Genomic DNA, 21,766 nt, shown 5'->3' with positions numbered 1-21,766 from the left:
CCGTTCCCTGACAAACAGATTGCTACACGGCCATTAGTGTCAGAAATGAAATACTCTTTTATTACTTTCCCTTCTCCTGCCTGCCCAAGTTTGCTTTAGTTACTTGCCTGATTGAACTCGAGAGTGGCATTTCCAAAGTTGCTGGTATTGTTCCAAATAGGTCATCCTCAGAAAAAAAATTCCCCACCGTGCTTTCCAAAAACCACACGCCACACTGCAAAAAAAAATGTCCCTGTCCCCATTTAACTTTCTGCTCTCGCTCCACATGACTAGAATAGAAACCTACATGCAGGATGGACATATGTATTTCTTGTTTGGTGCCATCTGATTTGAGGCTTTATTTGTATAAAAAATGTAACTGCCTGTATGCTTTCTAGTTTGAATGAAGCAAAATGTGGCTGCCTGACAGACGCGCACACCAAGCTGTTCTGTTTTCTAGAGCAGAAACCGGATTTCAGGTGCTGACTCATAAGGATACATTTCTACCAGGGGAATTTCTGATCCATTTTCTTCAAGGATTTTCAGCCTTTTATTTTGGCACGACCTTAATATTGCCCTCTTACCCATTAGGATTTCATATCCCAGCATTTGTATCCGTGGCTATTTCTCAGAAGAAAAAGATAAAACTTGCATTACAGATATCTTCCCTAGCTTAATGCATATAAACTAAATGGGAACATATTGATTTCAGAAGACACCGAATCATTTTCTGAAGACCCCAGCTTATAGCTTTCAAACAGGCCATGTGGTTTCTGCTTCATTTTTTTTTTCTTTGTGCCACCTTTTTCTAAATCTTCCACTTCATTTTGTGTCTTCCAATTTCTTCCCATCTCTGCTGCAGTCTGACCCTCCGGGCGATAGGGAGGGGATGGCCCTTGGCCCTGCTCTGCGAGATGGTGCCTCCTGGCCCCCTTCCCCTCTCCCCATCACAGGATGGCAGCTTTCCCGTCCTGATTAGTTTCCCCGGTTCAGCGCAGAGCCTGGTGGAAATACTTGCTTCACCAGTGCAAGACGCAAGTGTCCCCAGCGCTACTCCCCCTTGGCGGGGGGTTGCCCCCATGGTCCCCTCTGCCCCCCTCTCCCCCCCAGTCTGGCTCCTAATCCAGCCACAAAACCACTTCCCAGCAGAGGTAGAAGCAAGTGCACTGGACTCATGACGTAGCAGCAGCAAACTCTGTTTTCTTGGGAGCTGATAACCTTGGGCCAAGGACAGAGCGAGCAGCCGGAGGAAGGTGCAAACCTCCGAAGCGTCTGTCGTTAGCTCCACCGCGCTTCGTGGCGTCAGCCGGCTGCACCCTGAGCAAGGCATGGGGGACATCAGCTCAAGCAAGCAGCCTCGGAACGCAGCCGCCCTTTGGGCAGCTTTCCAGCTGGGGGCAAGCAGCTGTGCTTTGGCACGGGGACTTGCGGCACGGACACTTTTGAGCATCTGATGAGTGCGGCGGTGGGCTGGATTCCCACCTCTACTTGGCCCCCCACGCCCCGGGGTGCCCCATTATGGGGCACAGTCCCCCCAGCCCATGCACCCCAGGGCTGTCACCTGCTGGCCCTGCTGGTAATTGCTTTCTTTTTCATGCCATTAAATCAATACCTGTTCTCCAGCCAGCCCCCCTCCAGGTGTGAGGCCAAGTGGGCGAGAAAGACAGCGGTGGGAAGGGTGGCAGAGGAGAGATGTAACACGCACAGGGCAACGCTCGTCCTATGTGTGTAGGATCAGCTGGCTCCAAATCCTGCTTTTCGGAGGTGTTTGTGGAGGAAGGAGGCTAAGCTAAAGATAAGAAAATAGTTAGCAGAGCACACTGTGGGGGGAGAAAGACAAAAATTGCAAATTAAGCTTAATTAGCAGGAGATGTTCCTTATGAATGTATTCAAGAATGCTTTTCCTTGGAGCTTTTCACAGCAGTGGAAGTGTGAGCATGTTTTTACACATGGGAGACTGATACAGGATGTTCTTCTCTAAATACAAATCCCTGCCGTTCCTTTTTAGCCACCCGACACCAAATCCTACCTTTGTTTCCAACGGTTTGCTGAGCATACTCTGAGTCTGCCTTGCCTGCACATTCCTGCCGCACAGAGCCCCTGTGGCTGGGGAGGCTCTTTTATCCCTGGGTAGGCTATATCCCATCAGGATACTTAACTATTCCATTCTCATCAACGTAGGGTCGAGGCAGTGACAGTCCTAATGAATCTTTCACCTTTCCTTCTCACTTAACCTTGCTCATTGCTCATATAATGGTGGTGCTTGGGGGAAGGGGGTCATGCATGCTGGGGTCCCAGTGACCTTACCCCCACTTCCTCCCCCCTCGTACCTTCTCTGTTAATCACATTGTGACTTATGGCCGAGAACATCATATAGGGATGGGTTTGAATGGATTAATTTGAAGGACTGAGGCTTAGAAAGCCAGTTAGGGGCTTAGCTGCTCTCCCTAACTTTAGTGGGAGCTCTGGGGCTTTAAAAGCCATTGTACTGAGATGCCAAAGAGAATTTTTTTCCTGCTAAAGTAGGACAAATACCCAGTACCTACCAAGGTGACTTGTCACCAGCATTGCTGTCAGGGAGCCAGATCTTGCACAACCTACATCAAACCCATGCTACTCCCCCAGAGGAGCAGTCACTGGCACCTTTTCTCCCATCCCAGAAGGGGCAGGGAGATGCATGTGCAACCCCACAAATTGCTCAGGAAAGTTCACATAGCTCACGGCATGTGTTCAGTCTTTCAGAAGATCACCGTCCCTAGAGCTCCTGGGCTCAGCTATAGCTGGAGGCTAGAGGAGCTGCACAGCCCAGTGCCAGGGTTAGCAGGAGGGTCCATGCTTGGGCTGGTCCCAGGGATGGTGTGCGGGAAGCCATACTCTGTAACCTCTGCTGCAAGGACATTTCTGCAGCTGTATCTACACCAGAGATGTGACACGAGCCGCCTGCATATAAGCGAACCACTCTCGAATTATTTGTGCCCAAGCGAGAGCAGCCGACCAGCGAAACAGCAATGCGAACTGTGTGGAGTGACTGCATGAGTCACTGGCTGTGCTAAATCAAATACAAGAGATTAGATTTTCCATTTGGGAGGATTATATAATCATCATTAATTAAGCTTCAATGAGAAAAGCAGGACTGTAACCTGATGTGAAGACTCAGTAGTCCCTTGAGAGGACGGGAGGTGGCCCATGGGCCACTCAGAAGAGGAATGTGGAGTTCCCTCTTTGCTTCTATGAGAAATACCTGCTTGCTCTCAAAGCAAAAGATTTTTTTTATTTGCAAATAGGAACTCCTTCCAGTATTTTTATATATTTCAGGTTCTGGTCCTGTGGTCCAGTTTTTAACAAGACAGATGAATATATAGAAACATCTGAGGGAACCAGGTGTGATTACTGTACCTGTTGACCAGTAGTACCTGATAAGGGGCAGAGTCATGTCAGCATCACCAATGAATAATGCAGTGGCTCCCATCCAGTTTTGCCTGAGGGCTGGGGGGGCGGGGGGGGGCAATTAATAAAGATGATCCTCAAAAAAATCCAAGGAAATGTTTAGCTCCCAGTGTAAAATGTCATATTAAGTAAGAATAAGTTATTTTACAAAGCCGCTTAATAGCTCACTCTGATAAGAAAAGATAAGGCGGGCTGGATTTATCCCTCCTGTGAAAATTGTTCGTACGTTTGTAAACAGAAAAAGATCTCTTACAATTATATAACCAAATATTGGCTTTGGTATCCTGTTTCTGAGGTGACACACTTGCTTAAAGACTCCTGTAAGGGACAAAGCCAGAGTCCTGCCTTTCGAAGTGTTCACCAAAAGAAAAAAGGACCACCAGCATCTTTAAAGTGGCAGATCCATCCTTTCATCCAAAATGCCTGAAGTTTTCCTCTTAAAGGAGGAGATAACTGTTATGTGAAAAGAGTTCCTGATCAAGTAATATAATTAAATATTATAGTGGAATTTAAAATTGTGCATTTTCGTTCCCAATTACATGGAAACTGAGGAAGTATCTGCTTACTGGATGCTAATAATAGCAGATACTCTACTGTTAGCTGATATATCTCTTAGAGATAAGAATAACCATCAAGGAAGTTATTACACTGGGGAGAAAAAAATCTTTTCACTCCCAGAACAATTAATTCAATCTGAATTCCCTTTTAAAGGAAATAAACAGATTTATACAGAAGATACATTGGTCTTGAGCCTCCATAAACATATACAGAAACATCTGATAACAAGAATAACTCAAACCGAAATGAATGTTTTGATCAGAACCGACAGCCGCATATTATTATTTACTATTAACAATATTCTCGAAGCTGCAGCTAGCCATCTGCAGCGCTTATGCTGTACTCTCTATGGGTACTTAAGAAAAAAGGCACCATTCCTGTCTTAAAGAATTTACTTGGGGTTCCTATCAACAGAGAATGGCAAGGGGAGAAACAGGAGGAGGAAAGAGAAGAGAGGAGATGAAAGTAGATGAGTGATGTATGGGCACCGTCACTGCTACTCATCCAAAGCTACTGAGTAAAGTCTGGCTTGCCACTACCACTTTAGATTTCTTCATTATATATATTAATTGCTGAATATTCTGTTTATCTGTGGTCTGAATGTATTTACATGGAGCAATCTTGATCTTATTCTGGTCTGTTTGGCTTGTATTTTTTGAAATCACTGTTCAGTTTGTTTGACAGTCACTAAGACTGGTTCTTTAAACATTAACATCTACTGACAAAATAGGAAGGAGGGATTTCTTCTTTCTAATGGCATACGTGAGAGGTTTGCTGTTATAGGAAGAATATGTTTTTAACATCCTAAGTTAAAATAAGATGACCAAGCAACTGACTGCTGTACTATTATTAACTGAATAATGTGGCATCTGGGTTTTTTTAAACATGTTTTCATTCATTTCATGTGGCATGATTTGTATCCCTAAGGATAAAAATCTTTTTGTCTATGGTAGTTAAGGGCTTGATTGCTTATATATATTTTTAACATCTTGTCCTTAGTGTCCTGGTCTTTTTGAAAAAAAAACAAAACCAAACAACAACAACAAAAAAACTGCATATAGGCAAATCAGTTTCTTTCTATCTTCTTATATGATATTTGCAGGTAATTTAATACTTCTTCTACAAAAGCATTTCGAGGTAGCTCTAGCAGCAGCAAGTCTGATAGGCAACCGCAAAAACTATTAAAATTCATGCTAAGGGGCATCAGCTAACTGATATATATGAGACAACTGTTTCACCTTTCTGATTATATAAGTAGCTTTGTCACACGACCTTCTAATTCCCTACTCAGGATATTTTGTCTAGATTGTTTACCCGAGCCCACCTGTTTATAGCCAGCTCAACATTTTCATCAGGCATCTTCTGACAAAAGCACTCCAAGACCTGTATTTGACTTACAAATGTTAATATCATCATAGCCTCAGACTTCATTCTACATTTTCCATTCCACTATTTTTCTGTGGTGCTCTCAGAAAGTTCGCTACTGAACTTTGCTACTTCAAGATGTTGTGTTTCTTTTAAAGAGCCTTAGAGAATTATAAAGTATGATTTTTCAGAAGGCATGCTTAAAAGATTATACCAGGATTTTTTTTTTTTAATTCATGTAATGATCTCTTTTTTTAACTACACTTTAAAATTTATCAACAAAAAAAGTTGAAATTTGCTGAACAACTGCAAGAGTAGAGCAAAACAGGCCATGCAGATAGAGCTGTGGAAGGAACAGATCTCAACAAAGTGAGTCAGGCAGCAAAGTAATTCAGAAAAAAATGTGGGTTTTTTTCTTTTAGTTATTGTAGATGTTAGTTTCAGATCAAGATGTACTTTTCAAGGTGGTGGCTAGCTGCCTGAATCATCAAGGCTTTTAGTGCTTTGGGCTTTGTGAAGGGCAGCTGAGTATGGAGATGGCACAGTAGCTGTTCAAAGACTGGATGACTTTCAGCCAGGCCAGCTCTATCTCATCTCCTTGGACTTATCCATTCACTGCCGCTGAGTTAAACATTCCCAAATGTTGTGATGAAATCCCAAATTTACTACGTAGCTGTCCTAGATGATAATTATTACCCTTTTAGTATTGCATTTACCTCTTGGAAATATAATCCTATTTTGTAAATGCCACATTCAGGGATGTGTTCTGCTCTCTTCTGGGAATACGTCTCAGGCTCATGGCTGTTTATGTTAAACAGCTGACGTAAAAAAGCCATTCCGCTCTCTCTAGTGCAACTCAGTCTCCACTTAGTCTCCGCTTTCTTCTGCAGCTGGTATCATTTGCAAGCCCATGGGTTCACCAGCTAGGTTAACTTATCAAACCTGTACTTCAGAGGCTGAATGTGATTATCTTATTTTCATATCTTAGAGCCCAGCCTGCAAACATTTGCTGCTGAACTTGGCTATTACAGAGAGAAACAGGCCCATTGACTTAAAATGTGACAACATATTACGTAATAAGCTTGGAAGTAATTTTTTACAATGCCCTTAATGTGGGTTTATAGCAATACCATTAATTTTTAAACAGGACTGACTACAGAAATCGACAGACTTGCACAAAATAATCATATCAGAGAAGAGCCAATAACTCTACTCAGGCTTCTTGTTTCCTGTAGCTCCTAACTCTTTCTTCTTTTTTTCCACCTCTTGTATTAATAATCCCATAGAAGCCCTCGTATATGCACATAACCCCAGGAGCAGAACAGGAATACATATTCCTAGGAAGTCCCCAGAGCAAGTGTGATTTGCTGGTGAAAGGAGGAGAATTTTGCCCATATTTTTAATCTTAATATCCAGCCAGCCATGCCCTCCAGACTCAACTGCAAAAGAGGGCTGTAATCTCTGTGGATGTTCACATCTGTGTTGCCTTCTCAGATGAGGAATCTTTCTTCCCCTTTTTGGCACAATATATATTGTGCACACAGTGGCCTACACCAGTTAATCACAGGTGTGAATTCTCCTCAGAGTACTTCTTTTTCTGTCTCATATCCTGTTATCCTTGTTATCAGCTATGTATCGTTACCCTAAGGCTTTTAATAGGTTGAACTAGGTTCCAAAAGTACATATGGTAAGTTGAGACTTCTTCCATCTCTACAATTTATGCTAGTGAACTAAAGCCCAGTGCAGAAGCACCCCAGAATAAAAATCGCTAGTTATGTCCTCCCCAGATAGATACAAAACTCTTCATTTTCACAGGAATGGACATGGTTATCCTTGCTTTGTCCTGTGCAGAAGAGACAAACTGTAGGAAACTTCATAAAGTTGGATATAGAGGCCTAATAGTAAGGAAAGATAGTTTCATATTAGCATTAATCCCTATTAGCATCAGATTAACTCATATTGGGGAACTCTGGCTGCAAGATAGGACCTTCTCTGCCCCCATGGGAGACAGTCAGCTGGGCAGGGCAAGAGCCCATGAGGTCAGCCCAGTTCCCACTGCAGCTTAGCACACAGTTTCCTTTCACTGCTGTGGGAGCGGGATTACCATCTTTAAACAGCTCGAATTTGGATGAAGAATTTGCATTATGTCATTCTAACATGGGACTGTGGGCTAGCTTAAGCAACACGTTCTTTTGGCAATGCATCTCTGGGGCAGGAGGTGCTAGTGGGCCCTAAAAGCAACACAAGAGCCATGCAATCACGAAAGACACAGATAAAAAACCATACACAAAATCTGTAGCCACATCACATCCAGTTTTTCCTTCTTCCCAGTGTTTCAGGAGACAGCAGGCCATCTGCAGACTCACCAGAAATGCCCAGCTCTGGAAGCCAGTGCCATACACAGGGTCCTCTTTGCTCTTCTTTAAAACAAGGAGAACTTGAGCCCGCTGGGGACAGTTGTCCTTAGATGCAGGAGGGGAAGGTGCACTTCAGCAGCCAAGAATCACAAGCAGCCTCTTGCTAGCTCAATGAAGCCTCACTGGCTGTGGGCCCCGGTGTTTTGCCACTGATGACTTGATGAGCTCTCTTCAGCTACCTCCCTTGCCAATGCTTTCTTTCACTGCCTCACGGAAGTTAGCACGCTAGGCATGCTGCAGCATATATTTTTTTATTGTGAGTGGTGAAAAAGAGCAATTGGATGCGTGGGGTTTCTTTCCAGAAAGCTGGTTTATACTCTGTAATAAGGTTTGGCCTTATTTTTATCAGGATTAACCTATAAGATTCATACTTGAAGCTAAGCTCTGATGTCTTTCTGCCTAACATGACTGACTTGGATTTAAATATATGCATATCAGCTTTAAAAGCTTTTAGAGCACTTCTCTGAATAAAATTAGTATTAGTACGCTTCAAGTGTGCAAAATATGCAGGGAGAGCAAATCCCATATGAGGCATGACTCTGGGTCCCGTTTTTTTCCCTACCTAGTGCCTAACTCCACTTGCAATGGCTTTGATGAGGCTATCCCAAGGGCTTACAGAACGTCCCCGGGAAAGCAGGTCTGCTTCGTTGCGACTGTTCGTTTGGCAACGCCTCAGTTTTTAAAGGTAAGTGCGTACCCTGGATCCCATTCATTTCAGAACTTCTCAAAACACTTTCAGACAGGGTGACACGCAAAGTTCTTAATTTTGCTAATTGAATGGATTACAGATATCACATTTCATGCATAAAAATCCAGTGAAGAGGATTATCAGTGCGAGCCAGGATCTGCAGAAGCGGTGTTACTTCTGCCCCTCTTGCACGGGAAATGGAAACTCTCATTGCATTAGGAATTGCAAAGTCACTTTGAAATTGGGTTCATTGTTGCTGCTTTCTGTTCCCGTGATGGGACAGTGTACAGATGGCCACCAATGCTTTCATTTGTGCCCCTCAGTGTCTTCGGTTGACTGTTGCTAGTTTTCCTCCTCCCAAATCCTGGTAGTAACGTAGTTGCTTCTGGAAATAAGGATAGACCACCCAACCTTGTGCCTGGCACTGTGGTTCCCTAATTAACAAATGCGAGCTATTGCATCAGGCATCCCATCCCCAGAGGTTAAGAGATTAAAAAGTCTATTTGCGACCTAGCCAGTATGAAATCACCGCTCCCTTGGCCTGGCTCCATTACTGCTCAGGGACCTGCAGGGCACTCTCGACTGATTCACAGCCCCGGCAGGCAAGTAGAGTCCCTTCTGGGTAAGTAAGTGAGGACACTTCCCATAAATCTTAACCATAGTAATCATATTAGCAGTAGAGGCTGGAGTTAAGGTTCTCCGGGAACCCTGAAAGCAAATTCCCTTGTCTTTGGGTAGCTAACATCTCAAAATAAACAGGGAAACGAAATGGGCTGCACATGGCAATGAGCTGCCCAGTGCTAGGGGGGAGAAGGTGTTAGCTGCCGGGAAACCTTGAGCACCGATCTCTTCCGTTCACCTGGGTGACTCATTTAGCCCCTGGTCTTGACTTTCTCCTCTAAAACGAAGGCAAAAATATTTCTCTGACTAGCTAAGCAAGGCAGAATCAGCATTTTGGTTGCACACAGCGATGTTTGCATGTTGCACCTTGAATTTTAGGGTATGTTCTTGGCATCAGCATGGAGGAGGGGAGAGAGGAATTAAAGGTATGCATGAAGCCTCTTGCCACTGTACAGTCAGCAACTTTAGTCAACTTTGTGAGTATTGATATGTATCAAAGAAACGCTTGATGGCAGCGCACCTCAGCTTTTCCTCTGGTCCCAAGAGGATTTAAAACACTAGTGGCCTGAAAGACTTGTCTCCCTGAGAGTGACAGCAGAGAGAGAAGTGGCAGAGGAGATGATGGGAAGGTGTCACTTGCACAGGGGGATGTGGCACCAGGGAGCAGGGGGACAGCAACATTGGGGGCCAGCAGTCAGGCTGTCCTTACCAGTGACAATGGAGACCCTCCTGCAGGAGACACATGGGAGACACAGTAACCGTGGGTGCCACCAAATCCTGAGCTGAGAGGAGAGGTCAGCAGAGGGGAGCTGCGAGCAGGCTGGGAGCCAGCCATAGGGCACGCAGACAGCCCCAGCCCATGCATGGGCATGCACCACGGTGCCATGCTTCCTCCCCTTCCCACCTCCACCCAACAACTAATCACTATGTCCTGATCCCCATCCCTCTGGGCCAAGGATGTCCTGACTCACAGACAGCCCTGTGCCCTGCCTCCTGTAATTCACTTATTAATTATTCTCATGAGTGCCAAGGGCTGCTGTGAGTCGTAAGGGCCAGATTCTTCCCACCTGGCACTGGGGTGCCGAGAGTGCCACCACGGGGGTGAAGCGCAAGGCAAAACCAACCACTGCCTTGCACACACCTGATGGGCCCTGCACAGGCTGCCTGCCTGAAAAGGCATTTACCCCTCCACAGCATGTAGTAACCCCAGCTATTGGGTAGGAAGGACAGTGTCCCCCTTTCTCAAAGAGAGCTTGGAGGGCAGACATCCAAAAGGGCTGGGCAAGAGCGATGACACAAAGAGAACGAGGAAAGATGTGGCAAACTCAGGTGGGACCAAGCACAGGCTGGGTGTTGGGAAGGAGCATTGCTCCTTGGGACCATGGGGAGCACAGCTGTGCTGGTTTTGGCTGGGATAGAGTTAATTTTCTTCATAGTAGCTAGTATAGGGCTGTGTTTTGGATTTGTACTAAAAACAGTATTGATACACAGGGATGTTTTAGTTACTGCTGAGCAGTGCTTACACAGAGTCAAGGCCTTTTCTGCTTCTCACACCACCCCACCAGCGAGTAGGCTGGGGGTGCACAAGAAGTTGGGAGGGGACACAGCCGGGACAGCTGACCCCAACTGACCAAAGGGATATCCCATACCGTATGATGTCATGCTCAGTATATAAACTAGGGGGAAGGCTGGCCGGGGGACCGCTGCTTGGGCTGGGCATCGGTCGGAGGGTGGTGAGCAATTGTTTTCATTTGCATCACTTGCCTTTCTTGTTTGTTGTTGTTTTCATTACAATTTTTATTATCATTATTATTATTATTATTTTACTTCATTTCATTTATTAAACTGTTTTTATCTCAACCCACGAGTTTTCTCGCTTTTACTTTTCCTATTCTCTCCCCCATCCCACTGGGGCAGGGGGGGAGTGAGCGAGCGGCTGTGTGGTGCTTAGTTGCCAGCTGGGCTTAAACCACGACAACAGCTCTCACACCCTGGGCACTGTCTCAAAGCCATAAAAACTTTGGCACCCCGAGGAACAGTTATGGCTCTTCAGTCTGTGTGCATCACAAGTTCTCCCCAACTCCTGCAAAACTGTTGGCACTGATAAATACAATGGATTGCTCTCTGGAATTGCCAGAAAATGTGGGAATCCTGTTTTCTTCTCTTATGCACCATGTATTTATAGCTAACAAAAGCTAGATGAAGCAGAGGGGTGAAGCCGCAACTCTCAGTAAGTCAGTTTTCTTCACCATACAGGAGATGTGCATCGTGGAAGAACCTCTAGAGGAATTCACATCAAGACACAGTCTGGAATGGAAATTTTTATTCCTCGATCACAGGTTGGTGACAAGAAAAGCACTCCTAGCTGTGTTCGGTGCTTGTCTACTACTATTTTTGTAAGTGCAGTGCTCTCAAATAGTGTTAAATTTCACATCTAAACAGGAGGGCAACCACTGCAATTCCTACACAAGGTGATATTTACTATTTTACCCTGCATTTATTTTTATCAGTCTTTTAAAACAAAACTACTCCATTTCTCAGGACAAATTTGTGATTAGCTTGTTCTTTCTTGCTTTAAAAATATCAATGGACCAAAGTCAGTCACATGGCAAAATCATGTAATTATTATACAGCTGTGGAAATCATTCTTTCCAAAACCAGCCATTGATTGTGTGTGTGCAATTCCCATCGAGTTACGAAGGGAAAGTCTGTGCTGGCCTGAGGCAATCGTGCTGGCAAAGGTACAAAGCAACTGCCTCAGTGTGCCATGGATGAGCTCTGCAGACACCCAGAGGGAAGTGGCACAGATGATCTCCCCTCCCAGCTCCCTAGTCCTGGCAGACGGTGGCTTCCTATCACCTTGCCACGTGTTTTTCCCTGTGCAGGGACTGCGGGAGCTGCGGCAGAGCCCCCCGACCAAGGAACAGCCAGGGTATGGCTCCCTCCCTGCAGGTTCTTTCGTGAAGGTCCCTGAGAAGCTGAGTTGCTTTCCACAACCACATTTTCCCTGGAAAGATGGGGTTGTCATGGCCTTGTCCTGGGGGGAAGGTGCAGTGCCCAGCCAGGCATCCCAGACACAAGGCGGGGGAAGAGTCAGGATCCGGTCCCCTGGGGTACACCGGTACACTGATGAGCAAGAGCAGATCTGGGCTTTTTACATATCCGTGTCAACCTGCAGAACTGCTGTTTCTTTCATGGTTTATGAGTTCTCTCATATTGTGCCTAACCGCAGAGCACCGCCGATTATAGGATACTTGCCTTTTGAAGTGCTGGGTACTTCTGGCTATGACTATTACCATATAGATGACCTAGAGCTGCTAGCAAGGTGCCATGAACACTGTAAGTATCACATAGCCTAGGTTCCTGTGGAGTCACTGGGACACATCTTTTCGGTGAAATGTGTTTTCAGTTAAAATTGGTTTAAACTTGGAAGGTGAGGTTTGACTCTTGCCTCATGCCTGTAAGTCTTAGCGGAGTTAGAGCAGACTGGGAGCACTGCAGCTGATCAGCATCTGGGCCAGACTTACCAAGCTCTGAAAAATACAATTTTACCTTCTGTATCCCCAGAAGCAGTCAGCGAGACTCACTAAATGGATAAAATAAAGCAGATTAGACTACTAGTAAAGAATATACGGGAATAGTTCAAGCAATCTCAGAGTAGATCCTATTTTGTAAAATTCTGGTAGATTATTTACCCTAATGTTGTTCACTGTCTATTTGGGATTACCTGTGATTATTTAAACATAGTCTATTAAGATTTAATTGAAAAACTCTTTCACTAAGTAAAGAAAATGAGGCAATGCTTTTCAAATATTTGCTTACAGAACTGGCTGGAACATCTCAGTTTACCACCTCTGGGTGTCCTGAAAATATCCCATCAAAATTAGTTCTTACATGTTGACATTAAAATATAGAAAGGCTAAATATGTGCATACTTGGGAACCCCTTGAAACCACTGAGAGAAAAAAGCAGAGATTAATTCTGTTGGTGAATCTTTAAAACGTTTAATACATCCCAGTTTACTGCACTTTGAATTCTTGTCAGTCTGGGAATTTTCTTTCGATTTCAAATGATTTTTGTCTTTGCACAATGTTATCTCCTGTACTCATTTCATTCTGCAGACAATACTCACCTTTTCAAGCATTTTTATCCTGTACTTTTCTGCTATAGAACTTAAGATGATCACTCTTAGAAATTAATCCCAGATGCCTAATTAAGCAGTATGTGATCAGCACATAAATCAGGGTAAGATCTATGTTTAAGTTGTAGCAGACATTAATGCATTAGTGTCTAAAGTTAAGGTTAATTGTACTGTGTAGGAATGTACCGTTCAAAGTGTCAGAAGATACCTACTGATCTTCATATGATATTTGCTCTATCACACAACTGACAGGACCACTCACTCAAAAGGTGCTTAGACTCCTGTCTCCCTTGGGAATCGATGGGGCCACAGATACTTTTGTCACTCTTTTCACACTTTATGTCATTTTCACATCAGAAATCGTGCTACAAGCTGTCTGTATTTTCTGCTGACAGTGATGCAGTTTGGCAAGGGGAAGTCGTGCTGCTATCGGTTTCTGACCAAAGGACAGCAGTGGATCTGGCTCCAGACCCATTACTATATCACCTACCACCAGTGGAACTCCAAGCCAGAGTTCATTGTGTGCACACACATGGTGGTAAGGTATGGAAACTTCTATCAAGCGGCGGGAACATAAAGGACAGCATCCTCATGACTGCCAACATTTTCTCTTAGAAACATGTCTTTTATGCAACAAAAATCAAGGCCTGAACTCTCTGAAGGAAATATGTTCGTTATAAAAAAATGAGTAGACTAAACCTTACTTTATGCTAAGCTTGATTTGTCAATCATGAGTTTAGGGGCAGATAATCTGTTGCATTTTTCCATTTTGTGCAAAAATAGGGAATAGACAGATCCCTTAACTATACACTTCCTCTAATCCTTATATTGCTTTTAAAGAGATGTGTGGAAGCTTTCCAATGAAGTTATAAAGTGCTTGTAGGATGTGAACTTGACCTTCATATATACACTTCTTTAATATACTTTTTGACTTCAAGAACACAGGAACAGAGCAAAAAAGTGAAAATGAAAACAGGCTCTCAAATGTTATTCAGTAGCATTTGACTGAAGTGATTTTTCAGCTGTTCATTTAACCTGTAAAATGTTACAATAATTTTTCCTCGACTTGCTTGAAGCGCATTTAATGAAATATAACAATACCATGTTGATACATGGAATTGTATTTTCCATTCAGTTATGCAGATGTTCGGGTGGAGAGGAGACAGGAGATGGGCTTGGAAGAAGTGTCCTCAGAAGTTGTGTCTTCAGCACTGAAGGTACAACAAGAAAAGCTTTTTTCATTAATGTATGTAATAATCGCAACTTGTTCCCATGTTAACATCAGTAAAGACTCCAGCATTGTTTTTCTGGATGCATTCCCCCAACTTCAGAATTCGTTGCTCGCTTGAATAATTTTAAAGTAAATTGGATAAGCTCATGAAAGGATAACCCTGGAGATCCGTAACAGCCACAAGTTTAGTGGAACATGGCCAGGTGCAATGTGAGATATCTCCACCTTTCCTTGGTGAGGTACTAGAGTTTAAAGATTCATTTGGATGTGTTCTGGCAATCAGCCTTCTTGGCTACATCTCAGTGATCTGCTGAGGGAAGGAAGAAAAGCTCCTCCTTGGTGCACAGCTGAGTGTCTCAGAGAGGTTGCAGTTGCTGTCACATCAAACTGAACGCAAAAGAAAGATTCAGAAAAACATCTGAAGGCACAAAATGACTATAGCAGTGTCTTGCTATTTATTTCCAACTCAGTGATAGCTCTTTGTAAAATGCATTAGTTAGATGCTGTTTGGAAGGGACATTTACACCTGTGCCTGTGTCTTCTGCTGACCTACCTGGGATTAGTTCTGCTCAAGTCATTTTAGGCCAGCCAAAAAACTGGGTGTGCAACCATTACTAGATGCATTTCAAAATGTTTTCACCCTGACAGATGCAACAGCTATTCCCTTTTTTTTTTTTGTTTGGTTTAGGACAGTGGCACCAGCTTGGATCCTGAACAGCACTTTAATGCACTTGATATTGGTGCCTCAATCCTCAGCGCTAGTCGGACACCATCAGCATCATCCAGGAGCTCACCAAAATCTTCCCACACACCCAAGTCGGACCCAGCATGTGAGTGGCATTCCTGGGTTACTGCATTATTTCTAATTTAGTCAAGTTACAAAATGTATACCTATATACCACAGCTGCTAATTTAACAGTTATTTATGAGGTATCAAGGATACGTGTTTGTCACTGACAATGAAGTGCATAATCTGAAATGATAACGTCCAAGACAGAAGGTTCTAGTGCAACCATCCATACACTGGAAAACTGGTAGCAGGACTAGCCACGAGGCTTGATGTTTCGGGACTTCTCTTTACAGATTTGAAGGCATCAGTGTAAGCAATACAATGCCCCTCTAGACTTACATGAGTAATAACAGCCCGTGGGTGGTTCTCTTCTGGCCAAGATTCAGGATGCCTCAGCCAAGACTTGGACACACCTCATACACTCCTTCTGCTCCCTGGTCTGGAAGAAAAGCCCATGAGCTAACCTAAATTTATAGTTATTTGGTCCATATGAAGGGAGTTCCAGCTGTTTTAGAACAACTCTTGGGTCGTTTTGCTCCATTCATTGGAGCACAGAATCATAATCTGTCTCACTTACTTTTATCTTTGCCCGGGCCCTCCTTATCAGTTTAATTTTACTGCCATTGAAGTCAGCAAGAACAGCCTTGACTCCCACTGGAATTTAGCCAGGCCGTAATAATTTCTAGCCAGGTCTCATAATTCCCACTTCAAATGGGGATGATTTCCAGTGTGTGAGAACTCACCGGTACTTTTCTTGCAGCTACACCAACAAAGCTGATTGCAGAGTCTAACACTCCCTTGCCAAGAACACCGAGTGCGCAGCAAGATTTATCTGTGCATAGGCTCAGTCAACCTACTGCTCTTCAGGTAACTTCACAAAGAGTCACCAAAATAGGCAGACAGTATAAAGCATGTGGCACATACGCAGCTTAGCAATTAAAAATTACTTACACTGAAGCCATGGCATTAGAAGAAACCTAAAATTTAAAGGAGCCAAACTTATAAATAAAGTTTTGTTTTGTTTTTAACCCAGGTTTCTTTGCCTTCTCAGCCTTCATGTGAGCTTCTCCCACAGCAGTTGCTGCCTCAAGCAACTCTGCAAAATCAGCCTGCATCTCTGGCACAGGTTAGTTGGGAATTTGGAAGTGGAATAAGTCACTTGCCTGTCTCCTGATATTTTCTCCTTTGGGCCTTTTAGGTTACCTCTTTAGTAGCTAAAATCTCCAAATCCACCATCTCTCAAATGCTTAAAGTATTGTGGGAAAGTAATCTGAATTGTACACTTGTGTGTTTAAACATATATCTGCATACAAGCATTCAGAGAAGCCCAGGTGCATGTAGTTTCAGGTGCACACAAACATCTATTTCACAGGAGGTCAAAAAGCGGACGGAAAAAGAGTTTTCAACATTGCTTCCACAGAATCAGGTCGTATCAAAATCAAGGTCACAATGAGAATTAAAACCAAAAACTAACAAAGACACCCAGTCCTCCTAAAAACACCTGTTTGGCTGTGCTGATGCAGAACTAACCAGCAGTAAAGGACATGCAAGTTCAAAAAAACCCATTTTGTGAGTGTGCCAGTAATGGTGAGGATGCCACCGGAGACAAATTCCTCCAGTGAAATCTAATAACCCATATCGCAAAAGTGGGTGATGGCCCAAAAAGTCACCTCAGTGCTTCATTTGCAGTGGATTTTGAAGGAGCAAATTTGAGTACTGTGTTCCCATCACATTGTTTCTCTCCTGTGGTCATGCTGTGATGATACACCCCATCATCCTCCGATTTTAGAAACAACAGAGTAGTCCTTCTACCACTGGTACCCTGTACTCCCTCACAAGATCCCAGAGTTCCTTCCTGTAGCATATAAAACGTACAAAGTTCTGAGGAACACTGCTTTAAAATAACAAATTCTCATTTATCTTCTACGTTTAATATTCTTTTCACGACTCCACACCAGCATGCAGTGAAGAAACAGCATATCAATTATCTGCTCTGAGCATTCATTTTCTTTTACAGATATTTCTCTCCGTTATTCATTAATGCACTTCCAAACATCAATTAGTTCATTTATTATAAGCCCACATGTGGTTTGTTTGACTTTTTTCTACCTCCCTTTCTTCTCTGTCAAAGCTCTTTGTGAAGAGATGCTTTCCAGTCATTTACCAAGAGCCTCGCTGCCTTGCCCCTTCCCAGTAAAACACTCTTACTGGCACGGCAGCTCCATTTCTTCTCCGCCAAATCGGAGTGCCATCCAGTCGCACGGCCACTGGTTCAGCCTCTTTGGACTGGCTCAGTCTGGGTGAAAGGAAGAGGGCTGACTCAAGTCTGCCTACACAGGCAGCCCTCTGGCAGCCCTCTCCTTGACTGGCAGCAAAGTCACAGCAGTGCTCCTGGCAAAGCTCAAGATGGAGCTTCCCTGGCTGGGGAGCAGGGAAATAGCACCAGGATGTTGCAGCTCAGGTTGCCAAGGCTCACACCCCATAGCAATACTCCCGGGAAAAGTAGCAAATCTTCACAGACTTGGGTGATTTTCATAAACTGTTATGGAAATTATGAAACTATTCTGTACCTCCCACCTTAAAATAATAAACATGTCAGCCTACAGCAAGACAATCCATTATTTAAAAGACAAGGTGCCTGCAGCGCTAAGCGAGTGAGGGACGAAACACAGGTAAGCATGCTTCCCACCACAAACATTTCCTCAGTTTCCTAGTTGACTGTTTCACAGCGGTTTGGTGGCTGAACATAAGCTCATCGCTTTTAGAAACAGCATGGCCAGGCGCCCCGCTGCCAGCTGACAAGGAGAAGCTGCAACAGGTTGCTCCCCGCTGCCTTTCTGCCGCTAGCCCTCAGCTGAAGGTGACTGATGGCAGGAGCTGAAAAGCCACTCGCCGAGCCTGGCCATGCAGAGCCCATGCACTCTGATGGGCTCCCTTGCAGCTAACATTCGGCTACAGGGTGGCAGCCGGGGGCGAAGGACATTTTAAGCGGCCATGACCACATCTGCAGCGAGCAGCTAGCTGCTGCCTTGGGCACCATCTGCTCGAACTTTGATTAGTTTTATTTCAAGCAAAGGCTGCGATGGTTTTGTCTCCGCCAAAAAGTGGTTTTAGCTTCTGCCTTGCTTGTCTGAATGAATAGACAGCACAGTTCTAGCCTGAATGTAAATGGTTTATTTTAAACCAAGTGCTCCCTATTAGAATATTTGTTTGTTTGCCTTCCTCATTGTAATAAATTAAAATCCCCTACAACACAGCGGATGTTGATGACTGAATAATAATTAGCACTAATAATCCGTTTGGGATTGCGCAGGTGTTATTCAGAAGACAGAATGAACAAGTTGTTCGGTGAGCTGCAAAACTAATGAAACCCAGTTTCCCAGGGGCTGTGCCTTGCAAGGCTGGTGCACAGACCCACTCTTCCCCCCCAGGAGGGCAACGAGGGGGTCCCTCTCTCCTTTGCTCAGCTATAGCTTTCATGAGATTCAGCAACCTGGTATGTTTGACAGTCTCACAACTCTTTTTTCATGTCTCTAGCACTGGCCCCAAGGATGGAAAGTTGGAAGGTAGGCAGAAAGGAAAGGCTCAAAGGAAACCGAGCAAAAAAATAAATAGGGTCTTTTTTCTTTACCCAGCCACCAATTTCATGAAACTTGTAGGAACAGAACGTCTTTGAGATGTCCACCTTTTTGTTCATCACATCTGAAATGGGGGACCATCCCAACAGACACAGGGGCCGTAGGTCCCCTCCCCGGGCTGCAGCCCCCCAGCAGCTAGAGAGAGGGGGTAACCCTGGCACCCTGCGGTGGCACCCAGTGGAGAGAAACACCCCTCCTCGGGCATGGTCCAGCTGGCCTCTTTCAGATGTCCATGCTGTCAGGGAGGGCTCACAGCCCAGAAGTGCCGCTCCCTCTCCCTGGGCTGTACATCCTGTCTGGACCGTCAGGGCCGGTGCATCAAGCCTGTCCCTACCAGGACATCTGCTGACATGAGCCCAAAAGCGTCACTTTATTAGGTTTTTTTTTTAGAAAGCAAACTAAAATTACTGCTGTGGTTTCTTTCACCTGCACAACAAGCCTTGATTAAACTGGTGCAATTATAGCTATCTCAAAGGTTTAGTCTTCCATCTTTGACTGTATGTGGAAAGCTGGCACTTTTCTGTGTGTAACATGCATTTTTCTGAGGACCCTATGGAAGTTTGTAAATACCTAAATGAGACAGATAGCAACTTCATCTGATACCAATGGCAGAGTTAAAGCTGTGCAGTGTTTTCTGTGGAAGATTTTGAGTTAAGTGCTTTTAATTTATTTTGCAATTACAGATTCCTCCCCTAGTTAAATGATCTTGAGATAAATACTCTCTGGTGCAGGTCAATTGCTGTTAGTGTCTCATTGTACAAAAACAATAGAAGCTCTGTAATCACAGGGGTCATGACTAGAGTTATCAACAAATTTGGGGTTAGAGTGGGAAAGGGAAAAAAGCAAACGAGAAAGTTCCTTGTCTTCTTCTGTAATGGCTCTCACTCTAGTAGACCAGCTAATTGTCGTTGTTAATTGTATTAATACAAAAAGCACACGAAAAAGAGAACAAAAGGACAATACTAGATGAATATGTTAAATATAAGAAGGTGCTGAAAAAAAAATTAAGGAATAATAATTTAAAAATCAACAGCAACACATTTTTGCGTGCAACTTTGCAAAGCAAATTCAAATTCAAAACTAAGGCCTGGAAATGGATTTTGTTTCTTATTGAAGTATAAAATGATTATAAAATTATCTGTTATAGAATTTCTTACGTTTTTTAATTGAAGAAAATCAGGTTCCTTTCCCAAAGTGTCTTCAAGGAGTTTGCATGTCAATGAAAAATCTACGGTCAGCAAGCAGTTAAAATGAAGCTTTTGGCTAAAATTGTTTTTAATTCCTGTCTGATAAGGATCCTTTTAAAGACTTAAGAGTAGTCCTCACTAACAGAGTTCATATAAAGAGAATTAGGTTGCGAGACCCGGCTTTTTAAAAAATCCTTCTGTACAGACCCAGGTTAAAGCAGGAATTAGCTGCATTTCATCTAAGCAAGCCGTTGCTACATAGCATCATTCCATTCCTAAAATCAGGGTACCTGGGACTCTTCAGGTCCACATTCACACTGGAACAAGCAGCACCGGACTCCCCTTTGAGTCACTTGTCCTTGTTCCCAAACATCAGAAGTTTCCACTCATCCGTCCATTCCTTGGGTTAATACTTTATACATGGCCTAGGAAAAAAGAGAGACCCCACTCTGACTTCTCCACCAATTAGAAGTAACACAAACTTCCCTTCAGGAGCTTTGACACCATTTTTCTGCTCTGGGGGAGGACCTGGTTGCAGATGAAAGCGCTGCTGCTTGAAGGCAAAATCACTGCGCCGGAGGCCAAGCACTCACATTATCTCCTTGGGCAGGCGCTGCAAACTGCCAGCACACACAGATGCCTCTGCCACCAAAGTGGGTTCTGAGAGTCTCTGCCTGCAGTAACTGCACAGGCCACCTTAGCAGCCCTCCTTCTCCCCAGGCAGGACTGGCCATGAAACTCACCTCCACCTTGCCACCACTTTTTAAGCACTGACCTCCCAGATTGTGCGGGAAAGCCACCCTCCACCTGGTAAATAGAAATAAACCCTCTGAAGTTCTCCTCCTTTCACACCTAAAGGCCATTTACTGGGAGATTTCAGCTTTGCTGGAGGGAATGTGACGGTATTTCATGTATTTAGCTGGTTTAAGGCAAAGCAGTTAGCTGATACAAATCTGACCTGTCACATTTAGATTTCTCTAAGTAGCCAGAAATTCCATTTAACTCTACAGTGTTGCCAGCACCAGAGCTCTCGTTAATTCCCTTTTTGCTACCATTTTTGTTTTCTTATTAAAAAGCCAGAAATGGTGTAAGCAGGTGCACCTCCATGGAGCAGGAAGGCTCCAGCAGCGTGCATCAGTTCACCCGCTAGCACAGAGCCAGTGGAAGAACCACAAGAACAGGGCACCATTTTCAAGTCACAGCAAAATTATTATTTTTCTTTTGCTTGGACACTCACAGCGCTGCATGTTTTCAGAGAGGTCTTGAATGCCTTGATTACAAAAGCTTAGATTTTTTGAAGTGTTTTTTTTCCAAAGGCTGTTTTTTACTTTTGGAATATGAGCGCATGCAAAGCAACTATTCCAAAGCCTATTAAAGTAATAATTAACTTTGGTGGACTTTGAATCATACTCGAAAACACCAAATAAAACTAGGAATTTATTGTCGTGTTAGTCCCCTCTGTGCTTATTGAATGATTCCACTTTGTGCCAAGTATTGCTGCTACTGGAGGTTGCACTTTCTTCTTGACCCTGACTAGTGATCTCCATTTTATATTATTATTTAGAATAGCCTTTCTCCCACTGAGCTGAGCTATTCATTCTACGTCATGTATAAAAATAAATTAATGAGTATTTCTTGTAGCTTGACTACTACTCAGCTGTAGAAATCTAGAAAACGTTCATTGTGGTCAGCTTTTGCATGATG

At 43.8% G+C, this 21,766-nt stretch overlaps 1 protein-coding gene across 1 annotated transcript in view; it reads left to right on the top strand.

Moving 5' to 3' along the window:
- The window catches only part of NPAS2 (neuronal PAS domain protein 2), a 107,975-nt gene that overhangs the window by 73,145 nt on the left and 13,064 nt on the right, over positions 1–21,766 (top strand). The window contains exons 8-15 of the mRNA XM_059832962.1: positions 8,333–8,451; positions 11,332–11,414; positions 12,308–12,414; positions 13,612–13,759; positions 14,352–14,433; positions 15,136–15,277; positions 15,998–16,104; positions 16,271–16,363. Coding sequence (XP_059688945.1) covers positions 8,333–8,451; positions 11,332–11,414; positions 12,308–12,414; positions 13,612–13,759; positions 14,352–14,433; positions 15,136–15,277; positions 15,998–16,104; positions 16,271–16,363 — 881 coding nt within the window. The remainder of the gene's footprint in view (positions 1–8,332; positions 8,452–11,331; positions 11,415–12,307; positions 12,415–13,611; positions 13,760–14,351; positions 14,434–15,135; positions 15,278–15,997; positions 16,105–16,270; positions 16,364–21,766) is intronic.

This window comes from Gavia stellata, chromosome 1 (assembly GCF_030936135.1).
Source record: "Gavia stellata isolate bGavSte3 chromosome 1, bGavSte3.hap2, whole genome shotgun sequence".
Classification (NCBI taxonomy): domain Eukaryota; kingdom Metazoa; phylum Chordata; class Aves; order Gaviiformes; family Gaviidae; genus Gavia; species Gavia stellata.
The sequence above is the reverse complement of the archived record's forward strand: the minus strand, read 5'-3'. Positions and strand labels throughout refer to the sequence as shown.